Source organism: Falco peregrinus, chromosome 5 (assembly GCF_023634155.1).
Source record: "Falco peregrinus isolate bFalPer1 chromosome 5, bFalPer1.pri, whole genome shotgun sequence".
Lineage (NCBI taxonomy): Eukaryota > Metazoa > Chordata > Aves > Falconiformes > Falconidae > Falco > Falco peregrinus.
In genome coordinates, this window is record NC_073725.1 from 68824503 (window position 1) to 68842007 (window position 17505).

Here is a 17505-nt window from a genome sequence, read left to right on the forward strand (position 1 = left end):
TCACCAGGTCAGAGCTGTAATCAGAGTGGCAGGAAGGCAAATGTAACACAACTTTCATATTTATTTACAGCACAAGCAGAAATCATAAAGACTATGTATAAGGGCTGATCCATACTGTATGAAGCTCATTTATGTTTAGGGTGCTTGTGAAGCTGAATGCAAAGGAGAGACTGGACGTTCAAGAGGGTTTTTTAATTGGAAAAATGTTTCAACCAGAAATGCACTGCTTTTTTTTAACTAGTGGTCATACCTTCAGTGGGGAAACAGGTGCACAGCAAGATACCGCTTTGGAGAAAGCAGGCACTGGTAACATGGGAGAATGCTTCAGCGATGGGAAAATTATCTGGTTTTCTTTGCATTTTGCAGGAGGGGCAGTTGTTTTCTCTCCTTTTTTTAATATAGAGGGCTGAACCTTGCAGTGTGCTGAATGCCAGTCTTTATCGGTGACACCCTGTCCTTCACACTCCATGATGTGTCCCCATTTTCTCCAGTGGGGCCAGAACATCTTTAACCATGTTGTTTACTAACCTGGGTCTTAAAAGACTATTTTATACCCTCTGACATGAAATACTTACTTAAACGCTTTGCAGGACCAGGCCGGAGTTCTGAGGACACTCAGAGCCCTTGAGGGAGGGACTGATGCTGGGAAATGCTGAGTAATGTTGCCCTGCCTGCAGACCACTCCCAATTCTGCAGAATAATGGGAAATACGGGATCAATGAGGTAACAGCGAGTAACAAAGTGTCGTCAGCAATGGAAGGCACTGGAGGGAAAACTGTAGGAAAAAAAAAGAAAAAAAAAAGGAGTTTGCTTCTTATATCAACAAAGCACTATTCCACAAATATCGGTACTTAAAGGTAGGAAAAAAAAATGTACTCCTGGGAGTAAAACTAATAGGAGATGCCATTTTGGTCTGTACGCTGTTTTCAGAATGTGTTTTAATAACTTCCTACTTCAGTATAGTGGTGACATTTCTGATATTGCAGGTATTTATAAAGAAGTATAGACAACTAATAAAATATCAAACATCATAATGTGGGCTCTGTTTTCAGTTAATTCTTGGAATACAAGAGTTAAATACTGACAGGGCCAAATAGCAGCTTGCTGAAGGCTGTTTTTTTTTCCCCTGATTTTTTTTAACCCCTTTTCATACAATTTATTTTCAGGCTCTGGGTGACTAAATCTACAGCCGTTTGTCTGAGCATGGTGGGGCTGACAGATCTGGTTGTAAATACACACCAGGAGCAGTGACAATGCTACTGGGGGCACTGGGGCCTACAAAGTAATTGAACCTCGAACCACAAAAGCGCCTTTAACTGACCTTTAACCGAGGGAAGTGCTGGGATGAGCACGGCGGCTGCAGGGCCCGTTCCCGGGGCACGCAGCACACCAGGGACAGGCGGGGGGGGTGCTGGCTCCCACCCGGGGAGGCGGGAAAAGGAACCGCGCCCCCCTCAGCAGCTCCGGCCCGAGGCCTCCCAGGCCGCGGGGCCTCCCGGGCCTCTCGGGGGCTGCCGGGGTGGGAGGCCTGGGCCGGGGGAGCTCCGTGCCGCGCTCTGACGTCACGGCGCGGGCCGTACTACGTCACCTCCACCCCCCAGCCGCCCAGGACTCGCAAACGAGGCGAGCCGTGACGTCACAGCGTCACGAAGAGGAAGTGGCGCCAGGAGCAAGACCGCCTCTCCGAGGGGCGGGGTGTGGCCCGACCCTCCAATAGTAGAAGTAGGGGGTGGAGCCATCGGAGGAGCGGACGTCTTGATTGGTAGGAGCGTGTGTGGTTGGCGGCGGGAAGGAAGCGTTCTGAGCGCGAATGGGGGTCATTGATTGGCTGTCGCCTTTGGCGGGGAGGACGGCGCATGCGCACAGCCGGCCAGGGCGGTGGCCTGGTGTGGGAGGGGCGGCATCGCAGAGCTAGGTTCGGGCACGGTAATGGCCGCCTGGGGCCTCGCACCGGCAGGGGGGGGGGGGGGGGGGGCGCGGCGGCGGCGGCTTGGCGCCTCGCCGCCTCGCAGTGGGGCTGACGAAACGCGAGGGCGGGCGGCCCGTCCCCTCAGCGCTGTGGGAGCCCCCAGGCTGGGGGCGCCGGGCCCGCTTCCCCTACGCTTCGGCCCTTCTCTGGTGGTGGGGCCCGGTGGCGCGGCCCGCGCCGCTCAGAGCTGGGCCCGGCGCTGAGCGCGGGGAGGCCGGGGCAGGGGCGGCCCGGGCAGGGGGAGCAGGCCGAGGTGGAGCTGCAGGAGCGTCGTGGTTTCCCGGAGCCGCTCAGCCATGGGTTTAGTCCCTACCCGAGCCCGTGGGACTTGGCCTTCAGCACTGTAGTAACATCTGCTTCTCCCTGTGTTTCAGTGGCAGGACCACGTTCCGGTGTGCCGGGCAAGCTTAAACCATCGGCTTTGTAAGTACGGGAAGATTTGCTTCTCCTTAATGGGTCCTTTCTTAAAGCCTTTCATGTCTTAAAGAAACATGCACGGGTTCTGGAGCTGTTTCACTCGGTTTACGATTGTAAACTACATGTATCAATGGGCACAGGATGGTGTCATTTGTAGGATATGACAAGTGGTGTCTATTGGCAGGATTTGGTAGCAGGGAGCTGCAGAACGTGCAAGCCCACAGCAGTGTATTTTGTTTGTTTGTGACAGTGTTTTCTACACTTACGTATTCCGTAAAGCCACCTTATGTTGCACGGCTATAGAAAGATACTCTATTAGAACTTAAATATTGGAGAATGTGTGCAGACTATTAGTCCAGTGATCTCAAAGGTAAAGCAATATATAACGATAATAATGTCTTCAGTTCAAGTTCTACATTTCTTTTTAAAAAAGCGAGACAAAAATGGACTAAATGTTGGGTAACTCTTCCCTTCTTCTTTAGAGCACACTGGAATTTTCCTTTTCTACTTGAAACACAGTCATGACAGATCAAGAGTATGTTCTTTGCATGTGGAAGGAGCATTTATGGCCAGCAAAGGTAAAGTAGATCTTCAAATGAGGAAAGGTTTCTGGATATAAATTAATACTGGGTCAACAGCGTAGTAAGTAAGTGTTCCCAGTAAACACATATTTAGTTTTAAAAAGAGCTACTCTGTAGAGATCCTAATGCTGCACTCAGATGCCATGGAATATCAGTCTGTTCTGTGCTGCTCATACTAAAAATATTTTTATCTCAGACCTGTCCTATATTCTAAGAGATTTGTTCAAGGATTTTAAATGCATATTTTTCCCTTGAATGTAGGTTTTGTGCAAAACTGGAGTTGCTGGGAAAACATCTGTTACTAATGCAAAGGAGACTTTTAAAGTTGAAATAGTTGGCTTGGCAGAACAGTTAAGTATCCTTGTTACTGGTGTATGTTTGCACTCTTAGACATTTAAAAAAGAAAAAGTAATCTGTTTATCCAAAGATACCTGTGAAATGAAATCATTGATTTACAGAAGCATCAGGTAGCTAACCCACAACCCATTGCTTCTTTAGAGCTGGTCATAGAACTGTCTTGTGGAACATCTATAAATAACATGCTTATCTTGGAATGCTCAGGCATTCTTCATGTGGGTGGGTTTTTTTTCTTTTTCTTCTGTTAACAAATACAGGTTTTGTGGGGGGGGGGGGGGAAAAGTACTGCAAATTTCTTGCCACATGAAGGCAGTGTCGTGCTGTTGGTGGGGTTTAATAGTGTGATGTTTTCAGTCCGTGTTCTTGTATTTTCAGGATTAGTGTGAACTGTGCAGATGCTGTACCGCTGAAGAAAGAATGTATAGAAAACATCGCCTCTAACTTAAGTGAGATGTCAAACCATTTGCTGCCTTGTTTATATTCTCTGTGTAAAATACACACAAGTAGTTAGCCTGGTGGGCAGTAGTTATATATTGCACTTACATATTTATGAAGGGGGTGTTTTTTGCATTTCTTTTCCCCTCTTGCCATTCAGTTCATAAAGTTTGAAAATAGACTAAATGGGATCACAGCTACTTTTGCTCTTCCTTTATGTAATGTGTTGGAAGGAATGGAGAAACTTGTATTTCCATCAAAACAGGGCATTGGAAGGTTGTGCTTTGTGTGTCCCTATATATTTTGCCTAAGAATCATGGATGATTGAAGTGTTAAGTTGCATCTTAAATAAAAGATGCACTTATTTCTTTCTTATATACAAGTAAAGGTCATTGCATTTATTGCATGTTCTTCTTCATCAGATCAAAACAATAATTCAAGTGATGCTGTCAAAGAACTGACATATCGCCGTTCTCTTAAAATTGCCCTGGATATTTTGAATCAAAATGACTCAGCCAAACAAGTACCACCTTCAGAAGAAGGACCGAATACTCAGTTATCCCAGGAGAACAATGTAGAATTTCTCTCATCTACCCACTTACGTAGCTGTCGATCGCTTTTTCACTCCAAAGACAAGCCAAAGCCTAAGGCTTCTGGAATGACGAAAAGGGAACAAGAAAATAACCCCAGCCTGAAGACTGATACAAAAGAACAAACCCAGAAAGGTTCTGTCATTTTGGAGAACGCTAAAGCACATGAAAGTGGAACAGACCCTTCCAGATGTGGTGCTGGGGACTTGAACAATACATCAAAGTCACATAGTCAAAATTGCAAAATATCAGAATCACTACCAGGACAGAAAAAAACCAAACCCAGCTCACTGAAAAAGTCCAAAACAAGTAATGAAGTCTCCCTTGTGCCAAAGGAGGAAAAAAGTAAGCAAGGAAGAAAAGGACAAAGAGGTGCAGGATCACCCATATCGTGTAGGAATGATTTCCTCGAGGATCAAGGACAGCTGCTTGCTGAGGAAGGGTCTCTGCTGTCTGTCCCCTGCACATCTGGCACGGTGGTACCTGTCCGCAGGGCAAACAGCAGAGGGGACCCTAGGAGGACATTACTGGATTCCTCTTGTAAAAGTGCCTTGGATGATTATGAAAAAAGCATCAATAACGACAGTGAAAGTCTAGCAAAGCCATTAAATAGAAGTGAAAAGCCAGTGAGTTTAAAATGGAATGATGGAGATCAGCAGATCAGTGCAACTGTGTCCTCGTACAGAAAAACGAATTGCCCTGGGTCTTCGAGCCATGGGATGTGTTCTGAGAGCTTCCCCTCTCTGTGTAAGGAGGAGGAAAAGAAAACTTTATACATGGTTATGAATAAAGTGAAGCAGTTTCAGCTGCCTGACTTTGAGGAAGATGAAGGTGGGCAGATCACTGGGGGAAGGGAAAACATCCCATCTGATAGTCGAGCACTCTTGCTCATCTTGGACTGTTGCATTGCTTTTGTGAATATTTCCTTTTGGTTTAGGTTTTGGAGAACTTAAAAATGCAATCGCTTTAGTCCTGGCTAAAGGTTAGTGTGGCTTTTAGGTTGTCCAGAGTTGTTCAGGGTTTTGCATTGAAAAACTGTAATTAACAGTAATCGTTACCCTTTGCTAGAGGACCTGCTAATTTCACACTTAGGTTTTTTTCTGTGCTGCTGTCTGGTTAGTGTTGAGATGAAATGATGTTATGTAAAGGAACAGGCTGGTACAGAGTTCTGAAACAAGCCCGTTCTTGTTCCTTTCCCTTTTTAATTCAGATAATTAAGCTTTTACCTAGGCAAAGAATTGAGAGTGTGTATGGTGTGACTGATCCTTGCGTTACAGTGACTCATGCTGCTGTGGAATCACTTCCACAGTTGTGTGTTTCGCCTGGTCTGAAGCTGATACTTACTATCCCACCCTTACGAACGCTGGTGCTTGTTGCTGTTCACAGGGATGGAATCGTCTGACCTGCCCTCAGAGGCACTTCCCTCAGAGAGTCTGTTTTGTCTCTCGGCTCTGGTAGATGAAGAGGAGGAGGATGAGGAACTTCCTAGTGTTTTATCACATCAAGGTGAGATTTACACATCTGTGTACTTATGTGAGACTTCTTTACCCAAGATTGGTGTGCTCTTTCAGGGGGGTGTGTGCTTCTAGTTTGCCAATGAGCTATGGTAATGAGTCCTGACCTTTCTAGAAAGTGAATCCAACTTTGTTCAGGCTTGGAATAAAATGCATTTCCTGGATGCCCCAAAAAGGCTTTTTGAAACAGAATGGAATGCACATTGTTGTGAAACTGGGCAAGGCCCTAGGGTTGACATTTCTGAGTTCCATTGTTCAGAGCTACCTGTGCTGTGTTTTGGGGGGTGTGGAGGTGGGCGTTCTGTCACCTTACTTGAAACCTGTAAAAGTATTGAAGTGAAACTCCTAGAAGGAGGCTGACAAGAGAAGGTGAGCCAACTGTCTTGGCTGGTTTGTTTTTTGGGGTTTTTTAAGAATTACTTTATTTTTTCATCATAGAACCACAATCAATTGAAGAAGGGATTTTGGTCTGGTGCAAATTGCGAAGGTATCCTTATTGGCCAGCAGTGGTAAGAACAGCTCACTGCCTTCTTAGGGTGATATTGCAAGGGGTCTGATAAGGAGCAGCTTACCGAGTGCTTGAGTATCTTTTGCCCTTCTTGACTTGTGTAGAGCTGGTAATGTTAAAGATCTTCCAGTAGAAGTGTTCCAAAGGTAATAAAAATAAATTTGCATGTGACAAAAGCATGTAAAAAATGAAAAGTGGTTAGTTCACATGTATTTATATTGGAGCAGAGGACTACTACTGAGCTTTTGTGTCTTGTATCGTGAAGTAGGGTTGTTGCACCCAGCAAACAGAGGAGGATGGGCCCTTGTGCACTAACAAAAAATGCTTCATTTGGGTAACTTGCTATTCTTGCCACTTCAAACTTGAAGGAAGTTAAACAAATATGAAAAATTAAGTATGGGGTGTATTGTATAATATCTATGCAAAATGCTTCTGCTTTGTAAGAGTATTAGGATTCTGGGTTGCTAATGAGGCTATCCTTTCAAAAGGTTAAATATGTGAAGCGGAAATACAGAAAGGCATGTGTGCTCTTAATAGAAGGAAATACAAATGACAAGACAAAAGGGTAAGTGCTGTGGATTCTAATCACGTCCCGAACATTCAGTTTCTTTTACGTGGTGTCCTGTACTCTCTTCCTGGTACAGGGCAATTACACTGTCAGTGAAAACTGAGGTTGATCTCAGAAGGAGGGACCAAGTAAGGTAGGGATTTGCAGGTATGCTTAATGCTGCCAGTTGGGACAGGCTGGCATTTTTGTGAACAGCTGACATTTATGTCAGGAAGAAAAAAAAGGGCTGGGGACCCAGCTAGTGAGTTTTACATGCGGTACCTAAACTTTCTGGAAACACTCAAGGCTTGCCGTGAGTTTTCTTTTAAAAAACAGGTACTTCTCATTTGTTAAAAGATTCCATAACTTTAGCTTATTATGAAAACTGAAACTAGTAAAACCAGTGTTCCTGAATTCCTTATGAAATCTGGTTTTCAGGGAGATGTAGAATTGCAGTAAATAGAGAGGTGCAACTGAACTGCCTCTTTTCCCTAAACATGTTCCTTTGTTTCATCAAGTTTCTTGGTACCTCTTAAGAATCTGAAGCACTTTGATTGTAAAGAAAAGCAACACCTCATAGTAAGTACTACATGTAACTATAAGTTATACATGTGTTGGGAAAATCAAGTTGTATATACAATGTATAACGGATGGGGGGAGGGAGTGTGGTGCAGTGGGCTGGTCTGGGTGTTTCCACAGTTGTCTGTTCTCGCTCCCTCTATTCAACAAAGTAAAAAAAAAAAACAACCAAAAAAACGTTAATTCATGCTGCACAAGGTGGAGAATAATATGGGAGGGGGATCCCCTGACACCTTTCTCTGCCTTGGTGAGGCTGCTGCTCAGAATACGGCTGTATGTGGGAGGCAGGCGTTGCTGAGGACTCTTGCTGTGTTCTCACTTGTGAGTTTTCTAAGCAGCTCTCATGCTGCATGACAAAGTGATGGCAGAAGTTGAATTTCAGGAGAATACAGAAGATGACAAGTAAACTTTGATTGATTATCGTTAGCTGTTGCCTGGTTAGTGTCCTAGACTTAAAAGGTGCAATGGGCTACTTTGGTTTTGGTTTTTTAGGACTGTAAATGGCGCTATTTTGTGTTTGGGTTTTTTTTGGTTGGGTTTTTTTTTTGTAGGAACAAGCCAAGGAAGATTATCGCCAAGAAATTGAGTGGTGTATTCGATTGATTTCTGATTATCGCATTAGAGTAGGTAAGTAGATGAGTTGGATAATGTCAGGTGTCCTGATGTACATCAGAAAAAAGATAATGCCAAAACTGTCAGCTTTGTTTCATAGGCTTAATTGAACTGATAAATAACCCTGGTTTGGGCTTTTTAGGTTGTCACTCTTTTACGGGATCCTTCTTGGAATATTTTGCTGCTGATATCAGTAAGTGAATATATGATCTTTTGTATTCTCCTCTTACCTACTAAATTTAGCATTCATGTTTACGTGTGTTTTGAGGTAGGCATTGGACCCAGTGAGGGGGTACAGTTAAAATTACTAGTTATTGCGCCCTAAGGTTTTTCAGTCCCACAATAGCAGTTAAACGTTGATTGTTAAAGGCAGTCAGGTAACTGGTGACTTTGTGTTGTAGAGAGTTAATTTCAGAACTCCTGTCAGAGTTTCAACTCCCTAGTCTTTTAAGACAAAATTAATATTTGGTGGGGTAGGGGAGGAAGAAAACCAACTCCTTTATCAAGAAAATCCCTTTTTGTAGTTGTGTATGTAAATACACATGTAAGAGAGCTTCTTGTTTTGTGTATTTAAGTAAGAATGATTGTGGCTTTTCTTTCAGGCTACCCAGTCAGAAAGGAAGGTTATCAAGGTTTAGTCCAAATGACCTTTCCAAACATAGCAGATGAACATATTGAGGAGTATGTTGAAGAAACTTCACCTCGGAAACCCTCCAAGAAACTTCTTCCTGACAGAACAAGAGCCGCTAGAGATAAAGCGAATAAAAAGATAGTGGAGTTTATAGTGAAGATGAAGGGGGCTGAAGAGCATCTTTTGGCTATTTTGAAAAGCAGAAAACAATCCCGCTGGCTCAAGGAATTCCTGAATTCAAGTCAGTATGTGACCTGCATTGAAACTTATTTAGAGGATGAAGAACAATTAGACCTTGTAGTGAACTACTTGAAGGAAGTATATCATGAAACACACAGTAAAAATCTGCATCAAATAAATGGAGATGGAATCAAATTTATTTCAGACGTCCTTTTGCCTGAAGTAAGTAAACACGAAACACTGAGAAAAGTACATGTTTAAGTAAATAACACTAGATTTGGGTGATTTGAGGTGAATGACTTGCGGACTGTTCCCCGGTCTGCCCACCAACTTGGGTCATGGTCCATTCTGCTCCAGGGCCACGGAGCTGTGCTGATCTGTGTGTATCTTGGGTGAAGAATACTAAACTTGGGACAGGAAGCTCTTAAGCCACGTTCATTGGCTAGTAATCGGAGAACAAATACGTTTACATTACATCTTGGAGTAAATAACTAACTAAAGCCCCAGGGTTAATAGCTACGTACTTCCTGTGGGTGCTTTGGATGTTAGTAGGCTGACAGGGTTTTGGCTGAGATGTGAACTAGTGTCATTCAAAATGCTGTGTGTTAGCACAGAATGGAGAGTCTTTAGGTAGTGTGATATTTTTAAAGGCAGAATGATTGCTTTGTGCTGTATTTTGATTACTTCCAAAATGCTTCAAAGCTTTGTGTTGTGGTTTGTTTGGCTGTTTTTTTTTTAATCTGGCAAGTTATCTCTGGGTTTTCTTGGGTTCTTTGTTGGGGGGTGGGTGGGTTGTTTGTTTTAACAGTTGTGCTTTTAGATACTTATTGTTCTTCCTAGGAGCTCACCTGGGAGAGCATTAGTAACTTCTGTAGAAACAAAATTAGTATGAAGAATAGTTTAATCTGGTTATAAAAATACTCCTCTGGGAATGCTAAAGGACAATTTTTATTATTTATTTAAGACCTTCAGGTAAACAAGTAACTTCAAGTTTTCTAAGTGGTTGAGGAACCTTATTCTGAAAATGTGCTCATCTGCTGAGACAGTTTCAATTCACTGGTTGTAATTTATCTTTTGTTTCACAAGTATAATTTAAATAAATACTTTTATAGGCCATCATTTATGCAATTTCTGTTGTGGATGACATTGATTACAAGAAGGCAGAGGAGAAGTACATAAAAGGACCATCTGTGAGCAAGAGGTATCTTTTTATTTTTAGTATTCTCTGAATTTTTCTTACTAGTTTACTGTTTATACAGAAAAGTGTTGTGCATAAGGGCAGGAGAGTTCAGTATCCTCCCTCCGTTATGGCAAGCTTTCTCACTGTCTAAGTATCAAAATTATTAAAGGTGGGAAGCATTCTTGCCAAGTTACTGTAACATGCTGTGAACTGTTTAATATGTTAAGATTATTTTTACTACAGAACTTCAACGTGTTTCTTTTCAGGGAGAGAGAAATATTTGATGAAGAAATTATAGGAAGAAAAAAGCGGAAGACCAAACCAGCATCTGCAGGCAGCACCTGAACGGTGGTACAAACTTTCCCAAGTCACACTGGCACTGACTATATATAACAAAGTGGTTATTTATATAAAATGTGTAATTTTTAGCATCTATGTGCATATCTTCAAAAAAAATGTAACCATTCTAATGAGATACTACTGTCAAGTCAGATACAGTTGTGTCTTCAGTTCTTGCTCTCGATTCCACGGATGGGAGCTCCACGATGCTTCCTCTGGTTTTGCTGTGTTGACCTGCCCGTAAAAGCCACCGCAAACAGTGGAGGAGTGCCGTGGGTGCACGGCCGCCTCGGTCCTCATCCATTCAGTGTACTTGGAGCCTTTGAAAGTTCTACGTTAAGTGCTTTGCAGACCTCCTTGATATAATACTAAGTTTTATATGAATTATTTTGGCCAACTACCTGACAAAGGAAGGGCTTTGTCCTCAGAAGCGCGCGTACTGGTAAATGATGTAGCCAGATATTGCCTGATGACTTCACTGCTACTGACTGTGTGCAGGTTTCCCACCTGGAAACATTTCCAGTGGTGACTGTTCTTGCTTTACGTTTCTCTCAAACTGTGGGAAATAAAATTGGTACCTAGCGATGCAATCCGAATAACAAGGGCTAGGGTTTTGTTGATGGGACAGCTGTAAAATTCAGTGGGAAAGGAATCAAGTGTTTGCTTAAACAAAAACCCAGTCACTTTTCCTCTTACAAGTGAAACCATTTTGAATGCTGTTTTATTCGGTTTTAAGGCTGTGACCTTAGGAACGCTTTTAATTGTTTTTGTCTGATTTAAGTACCAGATTGAATCATGTAGTTTCCTGCCAAGCTTTTGCTACAAGTGTAGCATATTGCAAACGGCCTTTGACAGACTTGTGGTGTTACAACTATTAATGATAAAACCCCAATGATTAATATTTTTCAGTATTTTAATGTAAATATGATCTACTTGCTTGTCCAATAGAAACCAAGATGATTTGAAAATAATGAAGAAGTTTTAAATGTTAATTGGGATACAGTTGTATGTTCTGGCTATAATAATTATCTGAATGTATTTTAATTATGCTTTTAATTATAATGAGTTTCAGATGTGTTTGGCACCCTTATTCATGTTATTAAAGGGACATTCACAAGTACGTAAATTATAGAAATGCAAGAGGTATTTAACTGGATTGTTGGTTATTTTTCACTAACAGTCGTGAGAAGGGATAATGCATTTTCTGTGACAGTATAAATCTGATGACAAGTTGAGAGTGTTGACTCTGGAGCTGTGAGCAGTGCTTACAAATGGAGAGGGGCCAGGGTTTGCGTGCAGATTTGGAAGGCAGAACCTTCCTGCCCTATAAACCTGGCAGTGATGGGGACATTCAGGTATCCTCGGGTTCCCCCTCCTTTAAAACATGAATCATGGGTGTGCTTCTCCACTGAAGTACTGATAAGCTCGTCCTTCAAACCACTGCCCAGAAGCAGAACTCCCAGAACACCTGCCCTTTGTCTCAGTCCTTCCTCTTCATATCTTTTGGCTAATCCTGTCGTAGTTTGATTCAGCATGTTGTCACTTGAAAAATCCAACTGTGTTCCTCTGCCTAAGGAAGTACTTTAAAGAAGGACTCTTTACAATTTAAAATCTTTAAAAACTGCTTTTGACTTCTGAACCAGGTGTTCAAGGTTACTTTGCAGCGCTGTTTGTACCTCGAGACCAAACTCAATCTTGCGATGTCTGGAATTATGTGGTCTTAATTAAAAGTCGGGTGAAACACACGGTCAAAGGCTTGTTGTCGTTACTTTCTGAAAAAAGGGAACTGCCGAAACCCGGGATCGAACCAGGGACCTTTAGATCTTCAGTCTAACGCTCTCCCAACTGAGCTATTTCGGCGGCGCGGGAGCACTCCCCCGGCCGGCCGGTGACGCCCTCTCGCTCGGGTCGGGCCCGGCGGCGGTGGGCGCCCAGCTCCGGGCTGGGGGCGGGAGCGCGCGGCTGTGTCCGGGGACACACAGGGGACACGGGGCGGGGAGCAGCGGCGCGCTCCTTCTCCCCACAGCAGCGGGCGCGGCGGCGGCGGCGGCAGCGAAGTCTCTGTGGCGCAATCGGTTAGCGCGTTCGGCTGTTAACCGAAAGGTTGGTGGTTCGAGCCCACCCAGGGACGGGCCTCTGTTTTCCTGCGCGGCTGTCTCTCCGGGGCTCCGCGGCACCGGGGCGCGCCTGCCGCTTTCTCTCCGCGTTTTGCCGCGGGCCGGGGCAGGGCCCGGCGAGGGCCAGCGGAACCCCCCGCGCCGCCCCGCGTTCCCCGCCGGCGCGCTAAGGCGGCGCACCGGGTCCGCGCCGGGCCGCTTAGCGAGTGCACCGCGCCCAGAGGTTGTCTGAAGGGCTGCGGCCGAGATGGCGGCGCTGGGCTGTGAGCGGGGCTGGGGGGCTGGGACCAGGCCTCGGCCCTCTGCGGAGGGACTGGGACGGGACGGAGGCCTGAGGGGGTCAGCGGGCCGGGGGCTGCGGGGCTCTAAGGGGGTCACCGGGCCGGGGGCTGCGGGGCCCTGAGGGGGTCACCGGGCTGCGGGGCTCTGAGAGGGGTCACCGGGCCGGGGGCTGCGGGGCCCTGAGGGGGTCACCGGGCCGGGGGCTGCGGGGCTCTGGGGGGGACACCGGGCCGGGGACTGCGGGGCCCTGAGAGGGGACACCGGGCCCCGCTGGGGGCTCCGGGCCGAGGCAGGGCCTGCTGCTGTCCCCGGGGGTGATTCTCGTCCTTGGGGCTGAGGGCCCCGGGAGCGGACAGGGTTCGCAGGGTGTCCCTGTCCCTCCGGGGCAGCCCTGGGCGCGGCCCCGGGGCGGGAGTCCCACGTTTTGCTCTCTCCCGGGTTCGGGCTTTTCCCCACGGTGACGGTCAATGGCCAGAGCTGAGCTCTCCTGTGCTCTCCTTGCAGGTCTTCGCTTCCCTCGGCGCGGCGTGCTGGGCTGGTGGTGAGAGCCGGGGCTGGAGGGTGCTGGGTGTCCCTGCGAGCGCTGGTGCAGGGGGAGCGGGGGCAATGGCTCCCCTGAGCCCCGCGGCTGCCAGCGGCTGCCCCTGTGCCAGGGAGCCCCAAGTGAGCTGGGTCGGGGGGGTGGGAAGGGTTGGGTGTTTGGCAGCGGGGTTTGATCGGAGCACTTGCTTTTCTCATTTCTGGGCCGTTCTGCTCCCCGTGGGGAGAGCACCGGTGCCAGTGCGTGCTCCTGCAGGGCCGAGGCTGGACAGCGTGGGGCTGTGCCACCGTGTCACATGGAGGTGCAATGGTTTTTATTTTTCCCAGGCCTGGTCCTGTGTCATCTGTTCACACTCGGCTGCTCCATCAGACGCCAGCGGCTGACCGTGCTGACAGGTAACGGCGGCACTGCAGGGCAGGTTCCTCAGCTGTGTCCTTCCTTCCACGGGTGGGAGGGTCCCAAGTGGTACAGCGAAAGAAACCTTCTGTTCGCTCTGTCTGGCAGGCTGCTGTGAGCCCTGAAGAAGAGCCTGCCAGGCACCCTCTGTAATTGGGGTACAGCAAATAGAAGGGCTCTGGCTCAGCAACAAACTCCACAGATCTCCCCACAGTCAGGGGAAACCCCCCTTGCTATAAACACAGTCTCCAGCAGTAGCGGAGGGTGTGAGGTTGTCCATGAGCAATGTGCCTTGGGTTCTGTATGGGATCGCAGCTCCTTGAGGCTAATGGTTATATTCTACAGTTACACTAAATAATTGGAAACTGACACTACCGCACCGTTTGTCTTCAGCTCTCTTCAAGTCCAGCAAAAGAGTTCAGCTGTTGTCCAGAAAAAATCCTATGTCCCTGCTAGCAGGGGCGAATATATTGTCACCAAACTCGATGACCTGATCAACTGGGCACGAAGGGTGAGTCGCTAAAAGTGTCATGCTCGCTCAGGGAGAAATGGTATCAAATGCTTTGAGGTGCTGGTGGGAAATGGATTTGAGCCATCCCCTCCTCAGGATAAAACCAGATTCAGAATTCTCTGCAGGGAAATAGCCGCGTTTCTTGGCCAGAGGTTGACATTCGGGGCACTGTGTCAGAGCGGAAGAGAGATGCTTGATATGAGGGTGGCGCAAAGCGGCACAGGCTGCCTGTCTAAACAAAGCGGTCTGTCGTTAACAAACAAAAGCCGTTTTCTGATTTTATGCAGTCCTTGTAATGAGCAGCTGCTCTGTGCCATGGAGAAGGCTGCACAAGTGACACTGCCCTGTATCCAGTGTGCTCTGGCTTAGCTGAGTTTTGCCTTCTCTGGTCACTGCTGCCCCTCTGCAGGGCTTCTGAGGTGGCTGCTTTAGCAGTGTGAGATGCAAAGAGGAACGTCTGCACCTTTGAGCACGTTTAGCATCCCTGAGGCTGCAAACGCATAGATCTCTACACATCTGTTTCCCCGGAGCCGTGGGTTTTGCTCTCCTGCATAATGGCAAACACTGTTTTCATTTATGATGCGCTGACTAAACAGACGTGGCAACTTTTCTAGTTTTATTTCTCTTTCTGCCTGATCAACTCGTGTTCTGTGAGCAACCCACACAGGGTCTCAGCTCCTGCTTTCAGTGTTCTTACCCATAACCCGTGTTTCTCCTGCTGCAGAGCTCCTTATGGCCAATGACGTTTGGCCTGGCGTGCTGTGCCGTGGAGATGATGCACATGGCTGCTCCTCGCTATGACATGGACCGCTTTGGGGTGGTGTTTCGGGCTAGTCCCCGGCAAGCTGATGTCATGATTGTGGCTGGCACCCTGACAAACAAAATGGCTCCAGCTCTTCGAAAGGTACAGCCTGTGGTGGATGCCTCATGCACGGCTGCGTGTGCTGTACGCGAGCAGAAAGTGGTCTGAAATGTCTGTGTTCTGCAGGTCTATGACCAGATGCCAGAGCCTCGCTACGTGGTCTCCATGGGGAGGTAAGTGCTGGGACATCCTTACCGCCTTATACTCTGTGGGAGAAATCTGCTGTCTCTGCTCGACAGAGGGGAGTTGAAGGAAGGAGAACCCATTTCTTGTTTGTATTTCCAACCCCTTAAATTATATAAAGAGGCCTTGTTACAAACAAAACATAAAGACTCCCTTTGAGGGTGAGGAGAATGATGTCTGTCAAGTCAGTGTGAACTGCAAAGTCTTCTCAGTGAAAGATTGTGGCGTTTTTGCAGCTGTCAGTGTCCAGGGACTTGTGTATGTCCAGAATCTCAGAGTTTGCATTTAGGCAAAAGGTTTCAAAATGCTTCTGCTGTGTAGCATGAAATCTGAGCTCCGTGGAGCTCTGGCATGGCGGAACTGACAACTTGTTTGTCACCCGGAGCTGCTGGGGCCAAAGGCAGCCGCTTCACCAGGGCCTGGAGGGGACAGAAAGAGTTCTAGAAATGCTTTGTGCTGGTGTGGCAAAATAAAAAGTTTCGCAGTAGAGAGGAAGGACTGCCTGAGTATTTTGTACTTTGTAAGAGTAATGGAAACCGCTTGGTTTGGTTTGATTCGGCTTGAAACGTAACAGCTTGCAGGTGTAGCCTCTGCCTTCCAGCCAGGGCTGGTGACGAGGCTGAATGACCACAGCGTAAACCTTGGCATCCACTCCATCCCTTACTGTAAATGCTGTCGGGTGGCTCCTTGCCTCGCAGCACTTGGGTGCCAGGCTCACCTTCTCCTTTGTCTCCTGCTTATCTTCCCCTGTGGGCTGCTGAACCGTCTTTAAGAAAGCGCTGAAACCTGCCTGACTCCTGAATATATTTCATTCCTCTTACAGCTGTGCCAACGGCGGGGGTTACTACCACTACTCCTACTCTGTGGTGAGGGGCTGTGACCGCATTGTGCCGGTGGACATCTATGTGCCAGGTAGGAAAGACAGCTCTGTGGGCCACGGTGCTAACTCAGAGCAGGATGGGAGTGAAGTTAACTTTGTACATTCGGACAGCGCTTGGTGTCATTTTTAAAGATCTTCTTGTTTCGAACTGTATTGTTAAAGCTGCAGATGCTTCAGCAAGATCTGCCTGGGGCTTTCAGTAAGCGAGTTTAGTTCTGGTGATGTTACTCACCAGTAACTGTTGTGTAAAGTGTGGGCTGTAATTCAGTCAACCACATGCTCTGCTGTGAGATACCACCTTGCTTAAAAGCAAAGCATTTTATAAAGACCTTTTTGTCAAACACCACCGCTTTTGTTTCTTTAAACTAAAGAAGGCCTCTTGCTTTTAAGAACCCTACAGCCTGTGACACGTACAAAGCCAGAGTGAAATCACACCTGCTTCAGCATAAAGCCTGTGGCTTGTCTGTTCTCTTTGTCAGCTACGTTTCAGTGCAGCTAGCAGCCCCATGGGCTTCCTTTTTCTCTCTCTCAGGTTGCCCACCTACTGCTGAAGCTTTGCTGTACGGAATCCTGCAGCTTCAGAAGAAAATCAAACGAGAGAAGAAGATTCAGATCTGGTACAGGAAATAGCCTCTTATTTATGACCTACCCACTTATTGCCTGCCTGGGGCATCTGCTTGCACTCATACGCACAATAAATCTGTGTTCTCACAAGCCCTCCAAAAAACCTCTACCTGGTTAAGATCCTCTTCTGTCTTTAAAATATCCCTCGTACCTGAAATGTTTTAACTCGTTTAAAAGCTGAATTAAAAAGGACAAGTTGAATTTGATAATGTTCAGTGTGGTTTCTGGTCTCAATAGCCCGCAAGGGAAGGAGAATATTTGAAGTTACCTATCGTGACATAAATGCCTTGCTAGAAACCTGGGACTTGCTCTTTGGCTTTGTTAGGAAGTTTTGAGACCGACACACATCCAGGTGAGCCCCGAGGCCTCCCTGCATTTTGCTTATAATTCCTGCAAAGGATCTAATAAGTCCTTTCTATCTATGTGCACAGCAGCCAGAAATTAGTTATAGTTCTGTAAGTAAAATATTAATGCCCAAAATCAAAATACAACTAATAAAAAGGAACGCTGCAGAACTCCTTAATGCAGTAGGTGTAAAGCAGCGCGTTTTGGTGCTGAATGTGTCCCAGGAGCCTGGTGTGGTGTTCTCCCAGCAGCTGGGACGAGGAACAGTCATGGCAGAATCACACATGCACTTTTGAAAGACAAATGAAGCGCTCTGAAACAGAAG

The 17505-nt window shown here is 46.6% G+C and overlaps 2 protein-coding genes, 1 long non-coding RNA gene and 2 other non-coding genes across 8 annotated transcripts; 3 read left to right on the forward strand and 2 right to left on the reverse strand.

Moving 5' to 3' along the window:
- Positions 1–41: 41 nt before the first annotated feature.
- On the reverse strand, positions 42–1744 carry LOC114013066 (uncharacterized). Its single transcript, XR_003555909.2, has 2 exons — positions 1322–1744; positions 42–775 (listed from the first exon to the last, which is right to left on the reverse strand). It is a non-coding gene; the product is annotated as an uncharacterized LOC114013066 (long non-coding RNA).
- Positions 1745–1858: 114 nt separating this feature from the next.
- PWWP3A (PWWP domain containing 3A, DNA repair factor) lies at positions 1859–12184 on the forward strand. 4 transcript variants are annotated; one of them, XM_013301925.3, is made up of 15 exons: positions 1859–1926; positions 2344–2392; positions 2869–2964; positions 3229–3317; positions 3700–3770; positions 4182–5180; positions 5736–5855; positions 6302–6372; positions 6860–6936; positions 7437–7497; positions 8049–8124; positions 8252–8302; positions 8712–9142; positions 10033–10121; positions 10367–12184. In XM_013301925.3, the coding sequence occupies exons 3-15, from the start codon at positions 2908–2910 to the stop codon at positions 10443–10445; spliced, it is 2271 nt and encodes a 756-aa protein (XP_013157379.2). In that variant the 5' UTR covers positions 1859–1926; positions 2344–2392; positions 2869–2907; the 3' UTR covers positions 10446–12184. The 4 variants fall into 4 exon arrangements, with proteins under 4 accessions (XP_013157379.2, XP_027647432.2, XP_027647430.2 ...); XM_027791631.2 differs by having other exon boundaries at positions 4182–5096; XM_027791629.2 differs by having other exon boundaries at positions 1875–1915.
- A 42-nt stretch (positions 12185–12226) lies between these two features.
- On the reverse strand, positions 12227–12299 carry TRNAF-GAA (transfer RNA phenylalanine (anticodon GAA)). Its single transcript has one exon. It is a non-coding gene; the product is annotated as a tRNA-Phe (tRNA).
- A 197-nt stretch (positions 12300–12496) lies between these two features.
- TRNAN-GUU (transfer RNA asparagine (anticodon GUU)) lies at positions 12497–12570 on the forward strand. The gene has a single exon. It is a non-coding gene; the product is annotated as a tRNA-Asn (tRNA).
- Positions 12571–12717: 147 nt separating this feature from the next.
- On the forward strand, positions 12718–17044 carry NDUFS7 (NADH:ubiquinone oxidoreductase core subunit S7). Its single transcript, XM_055805988.1, has 8 exons — positions 12718–12819; positions 13343–13379; positions 13706–13774; positions 14169–14286; positions 15011–15190; positions 15275–15321; positions 16155–16243; positions 16744–17044. The coding sequence occupies exons 1-8, from the start codon at positions 12804–12806 to the stop codon at positions 16839–16841; spliced, it is 654 nt and encodes a 217-aa protein (XP_055661963.1). The 5' UTR covers positions 12718–12803; the 3' UTR covers positions 16842–17044.
- The last annotated feature ends 461 nt before the right edge of the window (positions 17045–17505 follow it).